Here is a 20,936-nt window from a genome sequence, read left to right as displayed (position 1 = left end):
CTGAACTAAAAAACCTCAGCTTCTTTATCTAGGAAACAGTAAATATTTCATACAGTTGTTGTGGGAATGAAATGAAGTGAACTTTAGAAAATTGCATACACAGTGGCTGGCATGTAGTAAGTAGTAATTAAATGTTATTACTAAATTTTCCCAGCATAATAGTGGCCAGCCTCCTAAAAAAATCTCATTCCAAAAGCCTTAGTTTTTACCCCCAAATCTCATTACTGAATATAATATGTGGCTGTGTTCGTAAAGTTGACACAACTGGAGGGTAAGTATGAGCCTTTGAATTAATCGAAAAAGGAGTGATACATTCTAGTTCTCTTCTTCCCCCAAGCTACACGAACGCCTCCCACACTGATCTTGTCCTGATTTATTTCCTCCTAAAAAGATGAACTTCAGAAAAGAGTAGGTGTAAAGCCGCCTGTCACTCACCACTGGTGATGTGAACTCTACATGCTTCATGAGTCACTCCGTAGACTCCAGGAATAAGGACCAGGCTCTGTTTTGCTTTGTGTAGCTGTGTAATTTTGGACCATATCACTTCATCTCTTTAAATATCTTGTCTCCTTATCCATATAGTAGATGTAATAATGCCCTCTTCAAGGTTTCTGTGAGCATTATTGGAATAATTTGAATTTCTGGAGCATAGCAGATACTTATTAAATATCAACTTCCTTTCCTACCCTGGTCATTTTCTGAAAGAAATCCCACAGTTGGTATGTTGGTCTTGTCAAGCCTTTCCTTACGGTGGCTGTGGTTTTATGATGGGAGTGTAAATCAGAGAGAGAGACAGACAGACAGACAGACAGACAGACCAAGGCATTAACAGGGATGGTGAGGGTCCATTACTGGAAGGTGTCAGTGAATGAACCATGCAGATAAGAGGTGTCGTCTTTTTCCCTTCCCACTGCTTCTCAGAATGTTTTTCTCCTCCTTCTCCTTCACCCTAAAAGGATTCCCACTGCTACACCCACTTTTAACATCGGAAGCCAGCCAGCCCCTCTTCTGTAATTGACTCTAGCTTCTCCTTCTGCTCTTCTCAGTGCTAATGGTAACTCACGTTTGCTGAGCCATCCTGTAAGACACTGTTCTAGAATTTCATCTCCGCCCACTCATTTAACCTGAGCTACTGCAGTAAGAAATGCCATTTCTGATTTCTGCCACAACCTAACCAATGTGCAAACTAAGGCAGGAGAGAACTGACACTCCACAAGACTCCCAGCTGTGGCATCTGAGTTGGCAGTCTCTCAAATGCTAACTTCCTCTGTGTGTTGGGTTCAGGATGTTTACAATCAGCTAAGACATAATTCTTACCCTTAAAACGGAGACTGTCCAGTGGAAGGAGTCAGCGAGATTACTGTAACGCAAAGACTGTGAATTGTGTTGTAGGAGAGTGTGGTCCAGAGAAAGACCTTCGTTTGGGTGTTAGGTGAAGTCTGCAGAGGATGAATGATTTTAAATACAATTTTTACAGGTAAGGAGGGCTGGATAAGAAAGATATTCCAGTACAGAGAAGATAAAAGTTTCTGGGATGTGAGAGTGTAGGGCCCTTTGTGAGTCACAGGTCACTTTCTGGAGTTGGAATATGTGCAAATGTGCACACGTAGACACACTTCCCTGTGCTAGTGCTTGGAGTGGCAAGAATTCAGTGATGATTGAATTTTCCTGCTCAAAGATTCCCATTTTAAATTTTTTATAACAACCATTGCCTAGAACAATAGCTCTGGGAAGTCTAGACACAAAAACCCCAGAGCCACAGTCAGAGTTGCTACTTTCGTTTTACACAGAAAGCAGGTGTTTCTAGGTTTGCGAGATACAGGATTTGGGGCCGAGTGATTGGTAGAAATTTTATTCTAACAAAATCAGGTTTAAAATAATTTATTTACCCCACTGAGGCCTAAATTTCCAAGGTCTTCATAAGGAGAGGCCACAAAGAGGTAATAACATAAATACTTTTTGTCCAGGAGTCAATTTCTTGACACTTATTAGTACAAAATAGGTTTTGGTTTGTGACTGTGAACAAATATCTAATTGCTTCCGAGGAGAGGGATTCCATTCTGACAGCCTGGAACCCAGAGAGGCAGAGACTGGCTTCATCGGCCTCCTCCCTCCCTGTGGCTCCTGCTTCCAATCTCACCCTCACTCCTGTGTCCCAGAATCTTGGAGTGTGGCCAGGCACATGTGCCCCGAGTCCCTGCAGAGTCTGATTGGAGTGAAATTGGCAGATGACCAGGTAGAGGGACCAGACGGAGTCAGTAGACTCCTAAAATAATATGCAATTGATGATGTATTCCTTGGTGAACTGGGTAGATTATTTACTTACCCAAATACTTCAATACCAGCAAAGGCTTTTGGCTATTACTGTTATTCCGGAATACTTTTCAGTTATAAAATATTCAATCCAACTCAATTCCACAAAACCTTGAATACCTACGAGGTATAAGGCATTGTGATAGCAAACCAGTAAGACAAAATATAAACTCTTTTTTCATGTAATTCAAGAAAGTAGCCAGTCGATTACTGACTTACGTTTCACAGTGCTGACTCACAGAATGAACTCTGGTCAGTCAGTTCTTAATTAGCTGTATGCTTATTTTATCCATGGCACAATCTCTCTTTGTGGTTTCCTAAGCCAGCTCCACTCACGTTCCCAAACCTGGAGTAGATTTCTTCTGCTCTCTGTGAGGCTGCCCCAGCTCATGGGACAAGCTCTGCTACTTGTAGCACAGACTTTCCAAGTTTTCACGTATCATCTGCAGTGTCAAACATATTTTACTATTGTGATCTTATTACTCTGACAGTGCTTAGTTTGACATATCCTTGAATTTATTTTTCAACTTATGGTATTTTATTAACAAATATGATAGCTATCTAAGCTCTATTTTCTCTTCATAGTAATTTATTGTATGAAATCATTATTTGCTTGGATCACTTTCATCATGGCTTAAGAAATTCCTAATCACTGAAAACCTAGAAAAGTAGAGCTTACTTGAATAAAGAAAAGTCTTACATACGTGGATAGTATAAATTTGTTGACTTTCAAAAATCTGGGATAGGGAGAATATGCTTAAATTTAAATCTTTTTGTTTCTGTAAGTAACCACAATTTTAGGAAAGGAAATAGGGTGGAAAGAACATTATGATGTTAATATGACCTTTTAAATTATCGTTTTGTCAGTTTTTAACAGCAACGTTTATTACCTTTATTTCTACTTCAGTTGCATCGAGCCATAAGTAATTTAGAAAAAGACATCATAACTTATGATAAATAAATCTGTATTTAAATTTAGATATCTCTGAACATTATGCAACTTTTCACATATTACATATCATTAATACTTTTGCAAAATATTAGAAATAGGATAAATTGGGAATTGAATTTTGATGTATCATTCCGAATTTTTTCTTTTCAGACACGAATGAAGCTACATGGAAATGAGAGGAATCCGTGAAGCTCCTCCCTCAGGAGAATGTCTTTCATGACCAGAGTTCTGCATCTGGATTTCGGGGGACGCTGCCAGCGGCAGAGCCATGTCTGCTCTCCCTGTCCCCTTCAGTGACTCGGAGATCATCTGAACAGGATGCTGGCCTTCCACACACAGAGTTTCATCCTGATGCCCTGCTTACTTCTCTGGGGCAGAAAAGCTAATTGCTCTCCATGGTGGCTCATCTTTTCAAGAGCTTAATTTTACCTTACATACATAAGCTTTGCAAAGGAATGTTTACAAAGAAATTGGGAAATACAACCAAAAAAAAGGAGAATCGTCAGCAGAAAAAACAAGACCTTCCTACTGCTGGCCAGACCAAAACTCCCACTTTTTCTTATACTTTGAAAAGCACTGTAAAGAGGATTGCAAAGTGTTCTTCCGCTCGCAACTTACCTGCAGAAGAAGGCGAGGCAAACAAAGACTTTTCCCTCTCACCGACATTCAGTTACCGCGTGGCAATTGCCAACGGTCTGCGGAAGAACATTCCTGTGACTGGTAGTGACCATGACGATCCGCCTCCGGAGCTGTCCTCTGTTGAGAGTTCTTACTCCGAATCTTTAAATGAGCTGAGGAGCAGCGCGGAGGACCATTCCCGTCCCGTGTGCACCATGCCAGTGGGGCGCAGCAGGAAGAGCTCCAGCAGCCTAGCTCCCTCGGAGGGCAGCTCTGATGGGGAGCGGACGCTGCACAGCCTGAAGCTGGGGGCTCTAAAGAAGCTTCGGAAATGGAAAAAGAGCCAGGAGTGTGTCTCCTCAGACCCAGAGCTGAGCACTGTGAAGAGAACCTGGGGGATAAGGAGCAAGTCTTTGGACAGGACTGCTCGCCGCCCCAAGGCCCCAGCCCTCGAGCCAGGCTTCAGCTCCTCCGGGTGCCTCAGCCACACCCACGATGTCATGGAGATGATCTTCAAGGAGCTGCAAGGGATCAGCCAGATAGAGACAGAGCTGTCTGAGCTTCGGGGCCACGTGGATGCCCTGAGGCTCTCCATCGATGAGATCTCCAGCAGCGTGGAGGTGGTGCAGAGCGAAATCGAGCAGCTGCGGACAGGTTTCGTGCAGTCCCGGAGAGAGACCAGAGACATCCACGACTACATCCGATGCCTGGGCCACACGGGCAGCAAGGCAAGCCTGAGGTTCTTAAACGTGCCCGAGGAGAGATTTGAATACATCGATAATGTGGTGTACCAGATTCTAACAGACAAAATGGGCTTCTCAGATGCACCAAACGCTGCAAAAATCGAATTTGCTCAGAGAGTGGGACACCAAAGGGACTGTCCAAATGCTAAACCTCGACCCATACTTGTGTACTTTGAAACCCCTCAGCAGAGGGATTCTGTCTTAAAAAAATCATACAAACTCAAAGGAACGGGCATTGGAGTCTCAACAGATATTCTGACATATGATATAAAGGAGAGGAAAGAGAAAGGGATCCCATCCTCCCAGACCTATGAAAGCATGGACATGAAGCTGTCTATTCTGGAGCCCAAAGTGCGGAAGAACGGTTGGCGCTCACCTGGTGACAGTGATAGGGAGCTGGAATCTGACTTCAACAGGGAGAGTTATGCTGTGCTTTCCAAGCCAGAGCTTCCAACCAAGGGGAGCACTTCCAAGTCGAGCTCGAAATCACACAGCGCTAGATCTAAGAATAAAACTGTGAGTAGCAGCAGAATTTCAAACAAACCAGATCATGATAAAATGTCTTCACAATTGCCAGAATCAAATAACTTGGAACAGCAGACTGTAGCCCAATACGCAAGCACCACGCCCCTCTGGCATTCGCAGAGTGATTTTTTCACCACTAAACTCAGTCGCTCTGAATCAGATTTTTCCAAATTATGTCAGTCTTACTCTGAAGATTTCTCAGAAAATCAGCTTTTTGCCAGAACTAATGGGAGCTCCCTTCTGTCCTCCTCAGACAGGGAACTGTGGCAGAGGAAACAAGAGGGCACTCCTGCTTTGTACGACAGCCCTCGAGACCAGCACCTGGGCGGGAGTGCCCCAGGTGTCCAAGTGCACGGGGAGCTTCAGAACACAGACACTGCAGACAGCGGGATGAGTAACAGCATGGTATGCGCATCCGCAGACCGGAGTCACTACAGTGACTCGCAGCTCTCTTTGCACGAGGACCTCTCTCCGTGGAAGGAGTGGGATCAGGTAGAACAAGGAACTGATTTAGGCCAGGATTCATCCACTCAGGAAGCTTTTGACTATGACACAAACAGTCTGTCTGACCAACAGATGGACGTCTTTAGCAAAGACCTAGAAGACTTAGGAAAGTGCCACAGTGACCTCCAAGATGACTCTGAAAGCTATGATTTAACCCAAGATGACAACTCATCCCCATTCCCTGGATTAGATAATGAACCCCGAGGCCAGTGGGTTGGCCAGTATGATTCTTATCAAGAAGCTAATTCCAATGAACTGTACCAAAACCAAAGCCAGTTGTCCATGATGTACCGAAGTCACAGTGAATTGCAAAGTGATGATTCAGAGGATGCCCCACCCAAATCTTGGCATAGCCGATTAAGCATTGATCTTTCTGACAAGACTTTCAGCTTCCCAAAATTTGGATCTACACTGCAGAGGGCAAAATCGGCCTTGGAGGTCGTATGGAACAAAAGCACGCAGAGCCTCAGTGGGTGCGAGGACAGTGGCTCCTCCCTCGTGGGGAGATTTCGCACACTCTCTCAATCCACTGCAAATGAGTCAAGCACCACCCTTGACTCAGATGTGTACACAGAGCCCTATTATTATAAAGCGGAGGATGAGGAGGACTACAGCGAGCCTGCGGTGGACAACGAAACCGATTATGTTGAAGTGATGGAGCAAGTCCTCGCCAAGCTAGAAAACAGGACTAGTGTGACTGAGACAGATGAACCCATGCAGGAGTATGAGCCCCCCTTGTATGAGACACCGTATGAAACCCCACAAGATGAAGGCTATGAAGGGCAGGGAGAAGATGCAGCCAGTGACGGGGACCTGGAACCCGAAACTGAGCCAGCAGCTGCAATGCAAGTACAAGAAGATGAAAACCAGAACATCACCGAACAGCCAGTGGAAATCACAAAGCCAAAGAGAATCCGTCCCTCTTTCAAAGAAGCAGCGCTGAGGGCCTATAAGAAGCAAATGGCAGAACTGGAAGAGAAGATCCTGGCTGGAGGTACTCGTGTTTCCGTTATGAGCTCATGGTGTTTTAGCACGGAGTAGTGGTACTTTAGAACATGTCTTGTGTTTCCCTGGGAGAAAGAAATGACTTGCAATGAGTTTGCATGCTTGTTCTGAGAAGGATTTTACTTCATTTGGGTAGCTCTTTCAGCAAGTGGGGCTTGATGATGTAAAATAAAAATGTATTTTAAATAGGTCATATTGAAATGAGGCCAAATTTAATCCCAACTTAATCATTTAGCTATGGATCCTGATTCATCTTTAGGCACAAGCCCTATCTCATTAGCTTTAGGCACAAGCCCTATCTCATACAAACCAACTCTGTGGCATCAGTCATGGAGGGAAGGAGGAGTGAAATGGATGGACCTCACCTTCAGCCAGCAGCCTGTGGGCCATACCTTAGTCTTAGCAGGTTTGTACAGATGGGGCATCATTGATCTTAAAACATTTGAGAAGATGAACTCCCCAACTCCACCCCTCCTCCTGTCAAACCCACACTTAGTTGAAGAGTTGGGTCTGCCCAGCCAATCCTAGTGTGTCCCATGAGGACCACAAATGTCCTTACCACCTAATGATGCCACCAAAGAAAAATGAGACCACTAAGAGGGCAGGCCACACTTGGACGGGCACAGTTGTTCTCTGAGGGCGAGTTAGTCAGAGGCAAGATAGAGTCTTCTCTTCAGAAGAGTCTTATCTAACAAGTTTTAGTTTCCTGGGGGCGGGTAATTTTGGGCAATATACTCAGTAGCTGTGAATAAATATGAGTTTCTTGATTTTTTAACTTCTCAGCCAAACTTCATCTGCACTCACCCTAATTCCTACCACTCAGCTTACTTGAATGCTGCTCATTTTATATTTGGGGGCTAGTTTATTATAATCTCATTTTAATGAATTAAATATTGTTATTATTTTCCTCAATGATGGCATTACGCTGTTTAAAATATTTAGTGTATGTTACATTTCATAGAGGCATATATTTATGTGATAAAATGTTATTTACTGTTAAGAAATAATGTCACATAATAATTTATGAAGTCAGGAGTTGATTGTGGCTTCCCTGTGTTGAAAAAATTATGATCAGATGCTCCTCCAAACTATTATCTGGTAGATATGGGCAGGTTATTCAATAATTGAACACCTGTTTGTAAAACCATTTCAAGCCCTAAAACAATCAAAACTACTAGATTTCTTTACTATAAAAATCCATCCTTATAATGCAACACAGACTGTGTAATTTACCTATAGAGCAACATAAGTCAAGGGGATATTGGGTACATTTGCTTTGATTTTATTATTGTTTTGTTCAGAGAGGGAATAGTTCTCAACTATATTTAAAACTGATTTGAAAATGCAAATAGTCAAGTGTTAAATGAATATAGTTTATGTTAGAATAATATCTATCTCATATCAGAGTGACTTTTGATAGTTAGATATCCTTATTTCTGAAACTCAGTTTATAATATCTAGGGATAGAAGCCAGGAGTTTCTTTCTGTAGTGCTGATTCAGAGACATCTACTCTAGTATAAATTGAGACTCAACTGTGTGTGTGTCTGTGGGTATGTGTGTTGTGATGTACTAGATGTGTTTTAATGTCATCTGGCTAACATGTATGTTTGCAACATGAGGAATATCATAAATAGAAACAGACCACAAATTTCAGAAGAAAGTTGGAGAATATATATATTCAACTTTAAAAAGTCTGGAGATCCTGCCATTTGCCACAACATGGGTGGAACTAGAAAGCATTCTGGTAAATGAAATAAGTCAGACATGTGATCTTCCTTATATGCAGAATCTAAGAAAAAAGAAGGAAAAAATGTACAGATAGGAAATAAAGCAGTGGCCACGGGGCATGGTGTGGAGGGAGGAAGGGGGAGGTGTAGATGAGAGGATGCCACGTAGCAGGGACATGGGGAGGCCAGCCTGGCCTCCATGCACAGCATGATACCGAAGGTCACCATTGTTACTGTACTCTGATGCTGTACACGCAGATTGTCGCCTCTCCTCACACGCACAACACGCACACACAGTAACTGTCAGATATGTTCATTTTCTTTACTTCTAGAGCTAGTAACCATTTTACCTAATATATGCACCTCAATGTATTATAAACTTCAACTATATGCAACAAAATGAATTAAAAATTAAAGCTGCACATGCTGGTGCACACCTGTAGTCCCAGTTACTTGGGAAGCTGAGGTAGCAGGATCACAAGTTTGAGACCAACCTGGGCAACTTAGTGAGATCCTGTCTCAAAATAAATTAGAAAGGGCTAAGGATATATCTTGGTGGTAGAACAGTTGATTAACATGTGCCAAGTCCTGAGTTCAATCTGTAGTGCTAAAAAAACATAATTAAATTTTTAAAAATTTAAAATACCAATCCTCTACAAAGTAGATTGTTATGGTAACAATTCTTTAGCCAACTAACAAACCTAGTCATCCGGTGACACTTCTGGGAAAGCATGAATGTACTTGGGCAACCATATGTTACCAAAGTGAGAATTCTAAAACAGGAAACAAGCTTGTGCTACACCCTGGATATAAGAGTAGGCCTGGCTATGGAGGACTCAGACCCTGCTGCCAGCGTGGAGCTCGGTTGTTGCCATCCTCTGAGCGTCTCTGAGTGGAATGTGTTGCGCGTTCTCTGTCCTGAGGAAATCGGCGTGCGTGACTTTAAGATGCTCTCTGGTGGCTGAGAGGCACCAGATTGACTGCCCGGGAAGCTGCAGTAGCCTAGATTGTAAAGGCCATCTCGGTTCCCCTTGGCAGCAATCAGGCAGTTTCCCCTCCTGTGCTAGCAATATGCTTCCAAAGGAAGGGCAGCCAGAGGAGGGCACCTTCCAGCCCTTTCCCTGTGCCGAGCCCCCAGTGAGGTGCGAATGGGCGTCATGGCTTTGGTGCCCATGGCCATCTGCTCGCTGGGTATTGGGCAGGTGCCAGCGGAGTTTTCTCTCCATGGCTACCCAGCCATCACTCAGTGGCGGTGCTGTCTTTCCCCCATTACTCACCTGCCTGATTGGAGCATAGAGATCTTGCCGTACCTTCTTCTGTGGGAGGCCGCCTTCCTGACACAGCTTTATGAAGTTAGCGAGCTCAGACCTCAGATTCTTTATATCTACTATTGTCTTCAGGATCTGGAGGACAAGAAAAGCCAGACGTTGATGAATGTGGCTACCTGGTGGTAGAACCTTCACTCTGAATGCATTCCAGTAGAGTAAGAAATCCTGGGGGTGCACTGCTGGTGGTGTCCCCATGAGCTCAGGGTCCTCCCTCAGTGGCATGTTGAGTGGCACCATTTGTGCTGTGGTTCAAGCTCAGTGCCACAGTGGAGACCTGCTGAGCGCTGCCCCCGCCCTTCGTCACTCACACTCGGAAATGACTGAGTCTTCCAGCTCTGCTCTTCTGCCTCTGGGCCCTGGCTTCGCCCTGTGTTAACACACATGTCTCACTTCTCTTCTAAAGTACGAGCAAGGGCAGGGCCTTGTCCTTTTCACCACTTCCTCTGTGCTATTTCTGACCAGTGCTTTGTGCAGAGAGGGGGATGAGTGGACAGGTGCTGGCTGATGTCTCCATGAAGGGCTGAAGTGTACTAAATGAGAAGCACAAGGGGCAGCTGTGGCACTTAGCCGTGAGGCTATGACTTTATACTTGGGGAGCTCAGAAGCAGGACTCTGTGGTGGGCACTTGTCACACAGTTCGTCCATTTCCACTCTTTTACCTCTGACAGCACCCGTGAATGTGGCTCCAGATGTGCCCAGCTTGAGGTGAGAGCAGCCACGCCCCACCCCAGTTCCAAGTTTGCTCATTATTCATGGTTTATGTTTGAAAAATGTAATTGAAGATGTAGAAAAAAGTCAGCCACTAAATTTATCTAAACTCAAGGATTTTCAGTGAAGCCTGAAGTCAGCCTGAAGTAATGTTCCTAGCCAACAACACAAAAACCTTGTTCTGTAAGAGACTTTGACATTGGTAATTAGCATGATTGCTGATTTCTTTTAATCATGGTTTGTACTCTGTTTTCTAAGTGGCTGCAGGACTTTGTTAGAACATCTTGGTTCTCAAATAAGAGTATAGAATTGAATTTCTACAGATTTCCTGAACCGAGGCTTTGCTGTGTGGGGCCTGGTGTTTCCAAGCCTGGTCGGTTTTTAGAATCATGTAAGCAGCTTCTGAGGTCTTGTCCCTGGGGTGATGTTTTCAAATTACCAAATCACTGAGCATTGTGACTTGGTGGTCCTGCAGGGAGGCCAGAAATATGTACTGAAATTTGTATGAGTTGCTGGTGTAATAATATAAACCCTTATAATAAAACAACAAGCACACGCATGCACAACTAAAACCACACTGAAATGAAATCTAAGGTGAAAGTAAAGTAGTTTGTCAAAGAATCTGTGGTGCCCCTGTGTTCACTGATGCGCTATGCACAGTGGCCAAGAGGTGGGAAGAACCTACAAGTCGATGGACTGATGCCTGAGTAGATGGAACGTGCAGTACTGCACACCGTGGAATACTATTCAGCCATGAGCACAGAATGAAATCCTGTCATTTCTCAAAACATCAGTAGAACAGAGGTCATTTTACTGAATGAAGCCATGAAGTCAGAGCCAAGAACAACAGCTTTTGTATGGGTCTCATAGGACAGTAGTGGTTACGGGAGACAGAGGTGAGGATGCGGCAAAGGCGACCCATGGGTGCTAAGCTCATTACAGAAGGAGTAAGGCACTCTGGCCTGCTCCGATGCAGTAGGGAGACTCGAGATAACAGTTAGGTACCATGTGTCTGTCTCCAAGAACTGGCAGGAAGATTTCTGAAGTTTTCTTCATAGAGAAATGGTGAGTGTTTGGAGGAGGAGGCATGTTGAACCTGCCTCAAACTATGCAATGTGCACATGTGCTGAAACTGCTCATGGCGCTCCATCTATATATAATGTTATGTTCCTGCAAATCTGTTAAAATATAATTTAAATTTTATAAAGTAGAATAGACAGCTTCTCCCATTCTTAAGAGGACAGTGATTACAGATGCTTTCGATGCATAGAAATCTGCTTTGTCTGTCTTAAATGCACCACACTCTCATGTGTCCCTGCTGCTCTGTGCTAGCTTTTCTTCATGTCGTATATGACAGAAAGGCTTTTGTGTGTGCGGTACTAGAGACTGATCTTTGGGCTTCATGTGTGCTAGGCAAGCACTGTATCACTAAGCTCCATCTGCAGACCTTTCCGTTTTTTGTTTCTACTTGTTTCTTTTTTTTCATTCTGAGACAGTGTCTTGTGAAATTACCCAGGCTAGCCTTGAACTTGTGATCCTCCTGCCACTGTCCTCCTAGTTGCTGAGATTAAAATTGGTACTACTGTGTCTGACCAGGAAGAGCTTTTAATGCTTATTTGTTTAGGATTTAAGACCTGGTCCCCTTAAGTCACCAAGTTGCCTTAGCTAGGCTTGAACTTGCAATCATCCTGCTTCAGCTTCCCAAAGTGCTGTGCTTATAGGCACACAACACTGTGCCTGACACATACTTGCTGATCAAGCATACTGCAAGTTAGTACTACAGCTCTCATTTTTGAAAAATCAGAACTGTGAGTGAAAATATGATCTCTCCCACTTAGCTTGTGTACCCCATCTGTGAGAAAGCTGTCTTAGCTGTTCTCTCTGTGATGATGGAACCTACACAGCTCCAGGAACTGCACTGTGTATAGCTAAGCTCCAGGCTTAATGTATAAGAAGAATTCATATTTCAATTAAGCTTTGGAGACTTACTGTCCTCAGTTACCAAAAAGCCCTTCTCAAACTTTATGATTTAAAAGTGATTGGCATACGCTTTCAGTACTAATGATTATGTTCATCTTGGGGAACTGGCAAGTACACCTCACATCTTGATTGTTTTTGCTCCCCTGCCGCCTGTCCTCTCTCTCTCTCCTTCATCAGATTCCCACCTCCTCTCCAGAGCTGACCCTCATTTCCTACCACCCTCCCATAATTCTGCTTTTCAAATGATACGTATTTTGAAATTCTCACATTAGAAACCCTGTGAAATTTAACCTTTTGTGTGTGGCTTATTTCAATGTGGTCTCCAGATCCATCCATCTTTCCACACTTGACTCAAATGTATCCTTCTTTATGACTGAGTAGAGCTCTGTCATGTGTAAATTCCACATTCTTTTTACCCATTTATTGTTGATGGACATATCGGCCACTTCATCAGAAGCTACTGTGAGTTGTACTGGTATAAACATGGGTGTGTGTGGATCACTGTACGATGTCACTTTAACTCTTTTGAGAAGATACCCAGAAGAGGCATAGCTGCGTCGGTGGAACTTCTGTTTTTAGTTCTTGAGGAATTGCCATACTGAACCCTTGTACGTTGTTGGGACTGTGAACTAGCATAATCCCTGTGGAGGTCAAGGTGGCACTCCTCAAACTTTAGAGCACATCTGGGCCTCAGCTGCAGAATGTGGGGGGCTAGGCGCACCTCTCTAATGCCCTCTAACACCACACAGGTGATTGTCAACACCACTGAAGACCTCCATTAAGAGCCATGCAGCAAATATACCCGCTATGCACTCTTCTTTCATCTCTTCCTTTTATTAAACGTTGGGAATCAGTCTAAGAAAGCATACATATGGTTTTCTTCACTTAAAAAAATAAGAATGATTTGTCAACTCTACAGCATGACAGATTATTACATTTTATGAAGAGAATTTGACCATGTTTATGCATTAAATCAGAACTAATACATCAATTCTTAAAGGATGTGTGTAAAAAGAACATTTTGGAAATCATCTATTTCAAAAGCCCTAGGAGAGCTGCTGTGAAATCATTCAGTAAATGTTGCCGACAAGCACCTCCCCGTCATCCCAGTCTTCATCCGTTTTCTAAGTGAGGGCTTCCTCCTCGCTCTCTCATCCTCCTCCCTCCGCTCCTCCCTGCATCCTTTCTTCTTTCCTTCCCTGCCTTCCTTTCTTCCTCCCCCCTTCCCTGCATTCTCCTTCCTTCTCCCCTCCATCCCTGCCTCCCTTCCATCCTTATTTCTTTGCCTTCCTTTCTTTTCTCTTTTTTTCTTTTCTTTCTCAGTTTTCCTTTAAAGGAAGTGTAGCATTACTGTTAATAGTAGAAGGTACAACCCATCTGCAAAAGAGTTTATTAAAACATGGTGCATAGAAATAATCTTTTGGCCCAGTATGGTTTGTTTTTCATACTCTAGAATTATCTATGATATAATTCTCTTGTTTTTAAATTGTAATGGACCATAATAATAATTGAGTGTATCTAAGGAGTGCAATGTGAAGTTTTCTCTAGAAAGATTATACAAAAACTCAGTTCAGCTAATGAACACATCTATCACCTCATCAACTTGTTCCTTTATTTTGTGGTGAGTAAACTCCACACCTTTAACAACTTTGAGATCTGTGATCCTGCCCTGTGTTCACAATGCAGTGCAGTAGGTTATGAACACTGACTCTTCTGATCGACTGCAGCTCACGCCCTTTGGTCAGTGTTTTCTCTCTCCTCATCCTCTCCCCTGCCCTCTCCTTGGCCCCTGGTTGCCACCCCTGTATCCTGTTTCTGAGGCTGATGCTTGTAAATCCCATAAATGAGTGAGCTCCTGAGCCTGTGTCTTTCTGGGCTCAGGTTGTTCCCTGTGGAATTTGCCCTCGGATCCCATCCCTGTGGTCCTGGATGACAGGACACCCTGCTTCTCTCGGCCGTAGTGTACCCTCCGCCTCTTCCTGGGGGTATCCGGGGGGCTCCAGATCTGTCCTAGTGTGAGTGGGGTTAAAAGGGACTTGGGCGTGCGCGCATCTCTTCCTCATGCTGATTTCTATTTCTTTGGCGGGGAATACCGGGGTAAGGAAATTCTGCTATTGGCTTTTGCCAACACACACCGCCCTGACTCACCTCCCCACGGCAGCGCAGCTCCTCCTCCTCCTCCTCTGTCCCAGTGCTTCCCACGCCAAGTGATGTTTCTAGAAGACTTCAGCTGGCCTTGCGCTGCACAGGACGAGAGATGCGGGGAATTTCCCCCTCCGGTGTCTGTTGGCTGTTTGCGTCTCTCCTTTTCAGAACTAGCTGTTTGGGACCGTGGGTCATTTTTCAGTCAGATTAAATGTATTTATTGATTCGGGTGTTGCTGTTGCTCACAAACTGGCTGTTAGTCCCGGCCGCACGGGAAGGTTTGCACACCTCTCCTCTGCCCGTGTACTCGCTCGGCAGGGTGGGCCCTGCGGGTGGACGGGACCCTGCATCTGCGTCAGCTCCTGTTGCCTGTTTGGGGGGCATGGGAGGGCAGCGATCCAGGGCCCTTGGGGCAGTGCAGGACGAGCGGGCCCTTATTTCCTGCTTGGGATGAAGCCCAGAGGCCTGCAGGAGAAATTCTTCCAGGAGCTGGCATCGGAAACCACAGCCCTGTCTGTTTGCAGGTGTATGGAGGGAGACGCGGATGAGGGCCACACGTGTAAGGGATGAGTCCCGGTCTCAGTCAAAGTGGACAAGGGAAAGGAGAGGACAGTGCGGAGGGAATGCCTCCATATCACATCCAGCACAGCTGTTGTGCTGGACATTTTTGTTTGTTTGTTTTTTTAGAGTTACGGCCTCACTATGCAGCCCAGGCTGGCCTTGCACTCATGGTGATCCTCCTGCCTCAGCTTCTTGAGTGCTGGGATTACAGACATTCACCACTATGCCCGGCTCAACTGTAGACATTTTCAGTTCATATTTAATTCTCGCTATTACTCTGTAGAAAAGTTTTATAAACAAGTAAATGAGTGCATCTCAGACAAGCAAGACAAGAGGCCCCAAACCAAAGAGCTAGCACAGGGGACTGCGCTGTGCTGTGGCTCTGATGAAAGCAAAGTCGAGCTCTTTGCTCAGCACCCAGTGCCCCTGTGACAGATCCGGCCTGAAGGAGCTCAGTGCGTTTGTGCAAGCACGGGTGTGAGGAAGTCGTGCTCACAAAGGCAGCCCGAGCTCTGCTAGCGGATGTGGGGAGTGTTGACCTCTGAACACACAGTGAGCAGCAATGGCTTGAAGAGAAAGCACTGCGCATTTTAGGGAACTCGGCAAGGAGACAGTACAGGGGGAGATGCTTTTAGGGGTGAAGAAGTGGAAACAATAGCGCCCTTGAGGAATAAAAAATTACAGAATGTAGAAAAGAAATTATAAATGATATATGAAGACCAGCCATAAACAAAGACAACAGAAATATCGAAGCGCTCACAAGTGTAGTTAATCTGTAGTTATTTATGGCCCCTAAACAATACGTCTGGATTACTTGTCTCCTTAGGGAAGCCAAGAGCAGATGCATTTGTCAACTGAAATATTCACTGACAGTAAAGGATGACACTGTCCGGGTAGGACCGGTAATGCCGCGTCAAGCCTGCAGTGCAGAACACCAAATCTCGGAGATTCGAGGAAGGATGTTATGTCACAGTCTCAGATAATAGGCCTTGTTTATTTCTGCTAGTGTCATTATTTATGTTCTTCCTTCAAGTTCAAATGGAGAGAAATATTTTATATTGATTGTGGTTTGCAAGGCGTTTGTGAGGAATCAAGGAAGGAAATGGGACTGAACTGGGGCTGTGGGACAGCCCAGGACACCCTGGTTTCCGGTTCAGGGTCGGGTAGGAATGGAGGGCCAGAACCCCAGAGCCACGGGGGTGACCCAGTGTGACAGGCAGCCGAGGCAGTGCGGGACACCTGCTGCCTGGAGAGCGGCCCCATGCCACAGGTGCATGTGCCCATGGGTCCCACCTGGGCACTGGTTCTTTGGGTGGGGAGCACAGCCCACAGCCCGCCGAGAATGCACCTCAGGTCAGAGAGGTGCTCCAGGGAGATTCATTTTCAAGAGTCTCTCCACATCCTGGAACGAGAGGCTTAAGAGAGACGCAAACCACAAAAGAGGCCGAGGCACTGGACAGGTTACCAGAGACTTTCTCAGTCACCAGAACAGAAGCCGAGGTCCAGAACTCGCTCTGAAAGAGGGAAGAGCCTTACTGTTCCAACAACACCCATGCTCAGAGTCCAGAGAACAACCTGGTGCTGAGTTCAAGGAGCTGGGGGCCCCAGCCCTGAGGAAAACCGCTCCTGCCCTCACCTGATGTGCTGGGGGCCTGTGGACCGCAGCCCTGGGCAGGACTGAGTGCACTGGCAAATCTCTACGGGCTTATTTCTACCGACGGCGCACTTCTGTTTAGACAAAGAAAAGCCATGGAATCGTGTCCCCGCCTCATTCCTCAAACATGTCCGTGCTGGCTCCACCATACTTCTCAGGATCACACAAACCCTGAGAGGACAAGAGTAACAGCTGGAAGATGCTAACAGCTACAACAGGACTGGGCTTCCTTCCAGAGGCGCAGAGACGCTCCAAGCAAGGTTATGTGGAATCGGTGTTTCTTCCACCAGCTTCCGTTACTTTCATAGCACTCAACTATTCACTCACCCAATTCACAGATGGCTTTAAGAATGACAGTCCATATTTGGGAGTCTGAAATCGTGTGTGAGTGTGTGTGTGTGTGTGTGTGTGTGTGTGTGTGTGTGTTTAATGAAGAGGTGATAGACACAAACACACACTGTCATTGTTTTTCTTACAAGCCCTGTGAGATAGGTCTTCATCATGAGCAGCGTGTATGGTGTCCTCTATTACTTGGCAGAAATCTCTGAATTCTTCCACAATGTTAAGTCACACAATCCTCATTATTACCTGGGACGAGGGTTATATTACCAGCTCTATGCTACACACGGGAAGCAGAGACATGTTACTACCTCCAGGGGAAAAAGAAGCAAAGCCAGGATTTGGCCTCTGTCATTTCTCTTCTAAATTTTGAGTGTCTAACCACCACGACAGGCAGCCCATTGCAGGGTTTGGGACTTAAGTACTGGTATTTAACCTCACAGAGGAGGAGCTGAGCTAGCAAAGTGCTGATTTACCTGACAGCACGGATGTGCTGGAGAGCTACAATTACCAGCTCTCCTGCCCAACCCCAGGCCCTCTCCGCATCACCTGGAGCCAGCACGGCAGGCGTGATTATCCAGGTGCCATTCTGTGCAGCTGGTGATCAGAGAAATTGTTGGCTGCGTGCAACAGTGGAGCGGGCATGGCAGGCGGGAAGTGATCTTCTCATGCCTGGAGGCGCAGGCTCAGCGTCCCCCTCCTCAGCGCCTCTTTGGGGGCTGGAATGTCATGTGGAAAACTGCAATTTTAGTTTTATATTTCCATTCCTTAGTAATTACAGTTGAAGGCTGTTATGGTTTGTGTCTGGATGTCCCCCCAAATCCTCATGCGGTCACGGAGTGGGCTTCTAGGATTTGTGATTGATCCATGATCCAGTGCTGGGATTATGGGTGTGAGTGCTGCACCCGCCCTGGGGCGGGTAGTTTGCCTACAGCGTAAGGGAGAGAGAGGCAGCTGGCCGCCGCTCCCCCCTTTTGCTCTTGCTGCCTTTGCTATCTTCAGCCGCCACAAACGGTTGCCTTCCGCCACCATTGTCTGTGGCCCTCTGCCATGTGCCGCTCTCCCTTGGAGGCAGCCGAGTATGGACTGAAACCTCCGTGAACTGTGAGCTAAGTAAAACTTTCCTTCCTTCATTTTGGGCATTGGGTATTTTACCTCAGCAACGAGAGAAGAGTAACTAAGACAAAGGCACACAAGATGAGAATTCACTCAGTACAGTGATATTTTAGTGTCTGAAAGAACTCAGTAGGAAATTCTCAAGCATGCTCTTTGCTAAAATTAATCGAATATTTTAAAAGTTTGCTATCATAGATGTTGAATCCTCATATAACATCAGTAAGATGGACTGCAGTCCAAGTCCCCAAGATGTGTTCTCTCCAAGCCATTACAGGAGGCTGCAGAGGCCGTGAAGCCAGCACATGACAGGGCAACAGCTGGACTCAGAGTCCTGGTCTCGGAAGCCACCCGGCCCCTCTGAGTGGCAGCACGCTTCAAGCTGCCGGCCACACCAGTGCTGCTCCAGATGGAGTTAGAACACCATTGTACAGGCTTCTGGGACCACGCCAGAGGTATTTCTCTGCTGACTTCTAAATCAATGCTTCTGTAATGCGGTGACTGGTCCACATGGACATGCTTTGTTTTTCTGTATGGATTAAAATAATTTTAAAATCACTTTTATTAGGAAAAGGCCAGCAGTTCTCAGATTTCAGGTGCAGGACGTGTAAGACTCCTCCCGGGTCACTTGGTAGAAATGTAGTTTCCCTCAGCCAATTGGCAGTTCCTTCTGATGCAGAATGCCCTGGGACGCATCGAACACCCTACTTGAGCACTAACAGCTCCGCCTCTATCCTTCCTTCTCCTCGGCTGGTCTGAGCTCTGTCTGTCTGCGTGCCGAGACTCCCAGCCAGCGTCTGGGCTAACTCTTCCCTTGGAAAGCGAGACTCTGAAGTCCGTTTGTTCACTCCGTCATTAACCCAGGGTGGGCTCTGAGTGGGTCATGGATTTTTGTTTCTGGTCTTGGTAGCACAGGGATCGCTCGAGCACCAGGTACACCCTTGGGAAGTCAACCCCAGGACCGATCCCTGCAGCTCCCACACTGAGCTCCGTAACCACACGACACTCACGCGGCCTTTCATTCTTTGGGTCTCTGAGTGAGGAAGGTGTCCAGCAGGGATGGGCTTTCTAGTGTGGGCTCTGTTCCGTGAAGTGGAGTCCCTCCCGGGCCATTGACCCATCCCTGGGCTCAGGGCGTGGCACAACGAGTGGTGGAACCGTGTCTGTGCTCCTCTTGCCAACTGCTCCCCAAGCGCCATCCTGCATGGCGGTGACGCACTGCCGCCCTCCCGCGCTGCCCACTCGTTCTGCTTTGTACGTTTGCTTGGTTTCCATTGCACATCACTGTACATTTGGTTATTTTTGCATACGTACGCGCACACACGCTTTGTGTGAAGCTACGCACGGTGTGTTTTGTGAGCTCCTCACAGCTTTCTCTAAGGTGACTGGGGTGGTGTGGTCTTTCCTCCCGGGACACTGGCTCCAGCTCGTCCCTTGTGAAGTACGGCATCATTATGTGTGACAGGCCTTAAAGCTAGGAGGAGACTGTGAAAGCAGAGGAGTGCAGGAAGAACTTGGTCTCTAGTTCCTCTGCCCGTGTGCTTTGGCCCCACTTCTGCACCTTCCCTTCACGGCTGCCCCAGAATGCATGGCGAAAAGCAGGAATGGCTGCAACCTCTTTCAAGGATGCCTGAGGATAATTCCCACTTCCAAGTACACAGCCTTTTCCCCAGTGAAGGGTTGGTCACGTGTGTGTGCGTGTGTGTGTGTGCCGTGTGTCACAGCATTGTCATGTGAAACACAGCGCCTTGCATAACACCGTAGGGGCCCTGTGCAAGTGTACATCCAGCTAAATGCTCAAGATTGCCCAGTGGAGAACACATCAGGTCCAGGGCGCATGTGATGACTGTGCTGTGCACACACACACACACACACACACACACACACACACACCATTTCACTTCATCTCCCTTTGCTTTTCTTTCTAAAACTCACAGGTGTGCTGTTCGTACATAAAGCCAAACCACAGTGCAGGCTGGCGGCAGTGAGAATGGGTAGAGCCGGGCACTGCCCACTACCCCGCCTCCCAGCGCTTGCTGTCAGCGGGAGCCCGCTGTGTGGCAGCCCCTCCAAATCCCACCGCCCTGCTCCAGCGATGAGCGCTCACACCCCTATCCCTGAGAGGTGAGCAGGACTCTGACTTCCCTACAGAGAGGTGCCTGTCTGTGGCCACTATCCAGGGGGTGTGGGGCTGGTTTCCATGGTGATGAGACCCTGGATGAGGACAGGGAACTGGGAAGCAGCGGAGAGCCCAGGACCAGAGCCAGCGCCTCCAGAGCGCTCGCCTGAAGCAGGAGGGCAGTGAGTCGGAGAGAGCAGCCTTGGAGTCCTGGCTGAGCCCTCAGATGCCAGCGAGCTGTAGAGAAGACTGAGATGTGGTCAGAGCTTCCTCTGTCGGAAGAACCGCGGGACGCCTGGTTATGCGAAACCCTGCAGGGCTCCCACACAGTGCCGGGTTTGTTCCCAAAGGCAGTTAAAAGTTCAGAATTGACAAACTAATCAGATGTTTCCCCAGAATCCTAATATGCCAAAGTTAACTTTCCCAAGCTAGTGTAACATGCAATCCTCCTGCCTCAGCCTTCCAAATAGCTGGGATTATATTTGTGTGCCACCACAGCCCCCTTCTCTCAGCCCTGTGGATGTGGGCTGGCGGCCACATTCCCTTTGCCACTGCTATCATGAGTCTGCTCCACGCTGGTCTGGGCCCGCCAGGCAGGCGT

The 20,936-nt window shown here is 46.5% G+C and overlaps 1 protein-coding gene across 2 annotated transcripts in view; it reads left to right on the top strand.

Moving 5' to 3' along the window:
* Unc13c (unc-13 homolog C (C. elegans)) overlaps positions 1-20,936 on the top strand; it is a 435,225-nt gene that overhangs the window by 25,713 nt on the left and 388,576 nt on the right. For both annotated transcript variants that reach the window (XM_013510339.1, XM_005376625.2), the window contains exon 2: positions 3,416-6,649. In XM_013510339.1, the coding sequence (XP_013365793.1) occupies positions 3,661-6,649 (2,989 nt within the window). In that variant the 5' untranslated portion in view covers positions 3,416-3,660. The remainder of the gene's footprint in view (positions 1-3,415; positions 6,650-20,936) is intronic.

The sequence above is a fragment of the Chinchilla lanigera genome, unplaced genomic scaffold (assembly GCF_000276665.1).
Source record: "Chinchilla lanigera isolate Chin_1 unplaced genomic scaffold, ChiLan1.0 scaffold00008, whole genome shotgun sequence".
NCBI lineage: Eukaryota > Metazoa > Chordata > Mammalia > Rodentia > Chinchillidae > Chinchilla > Chinchilla lanigera.
This window is presented reverse-complemented; position numbering and strand designations above follow the sequence as displayed.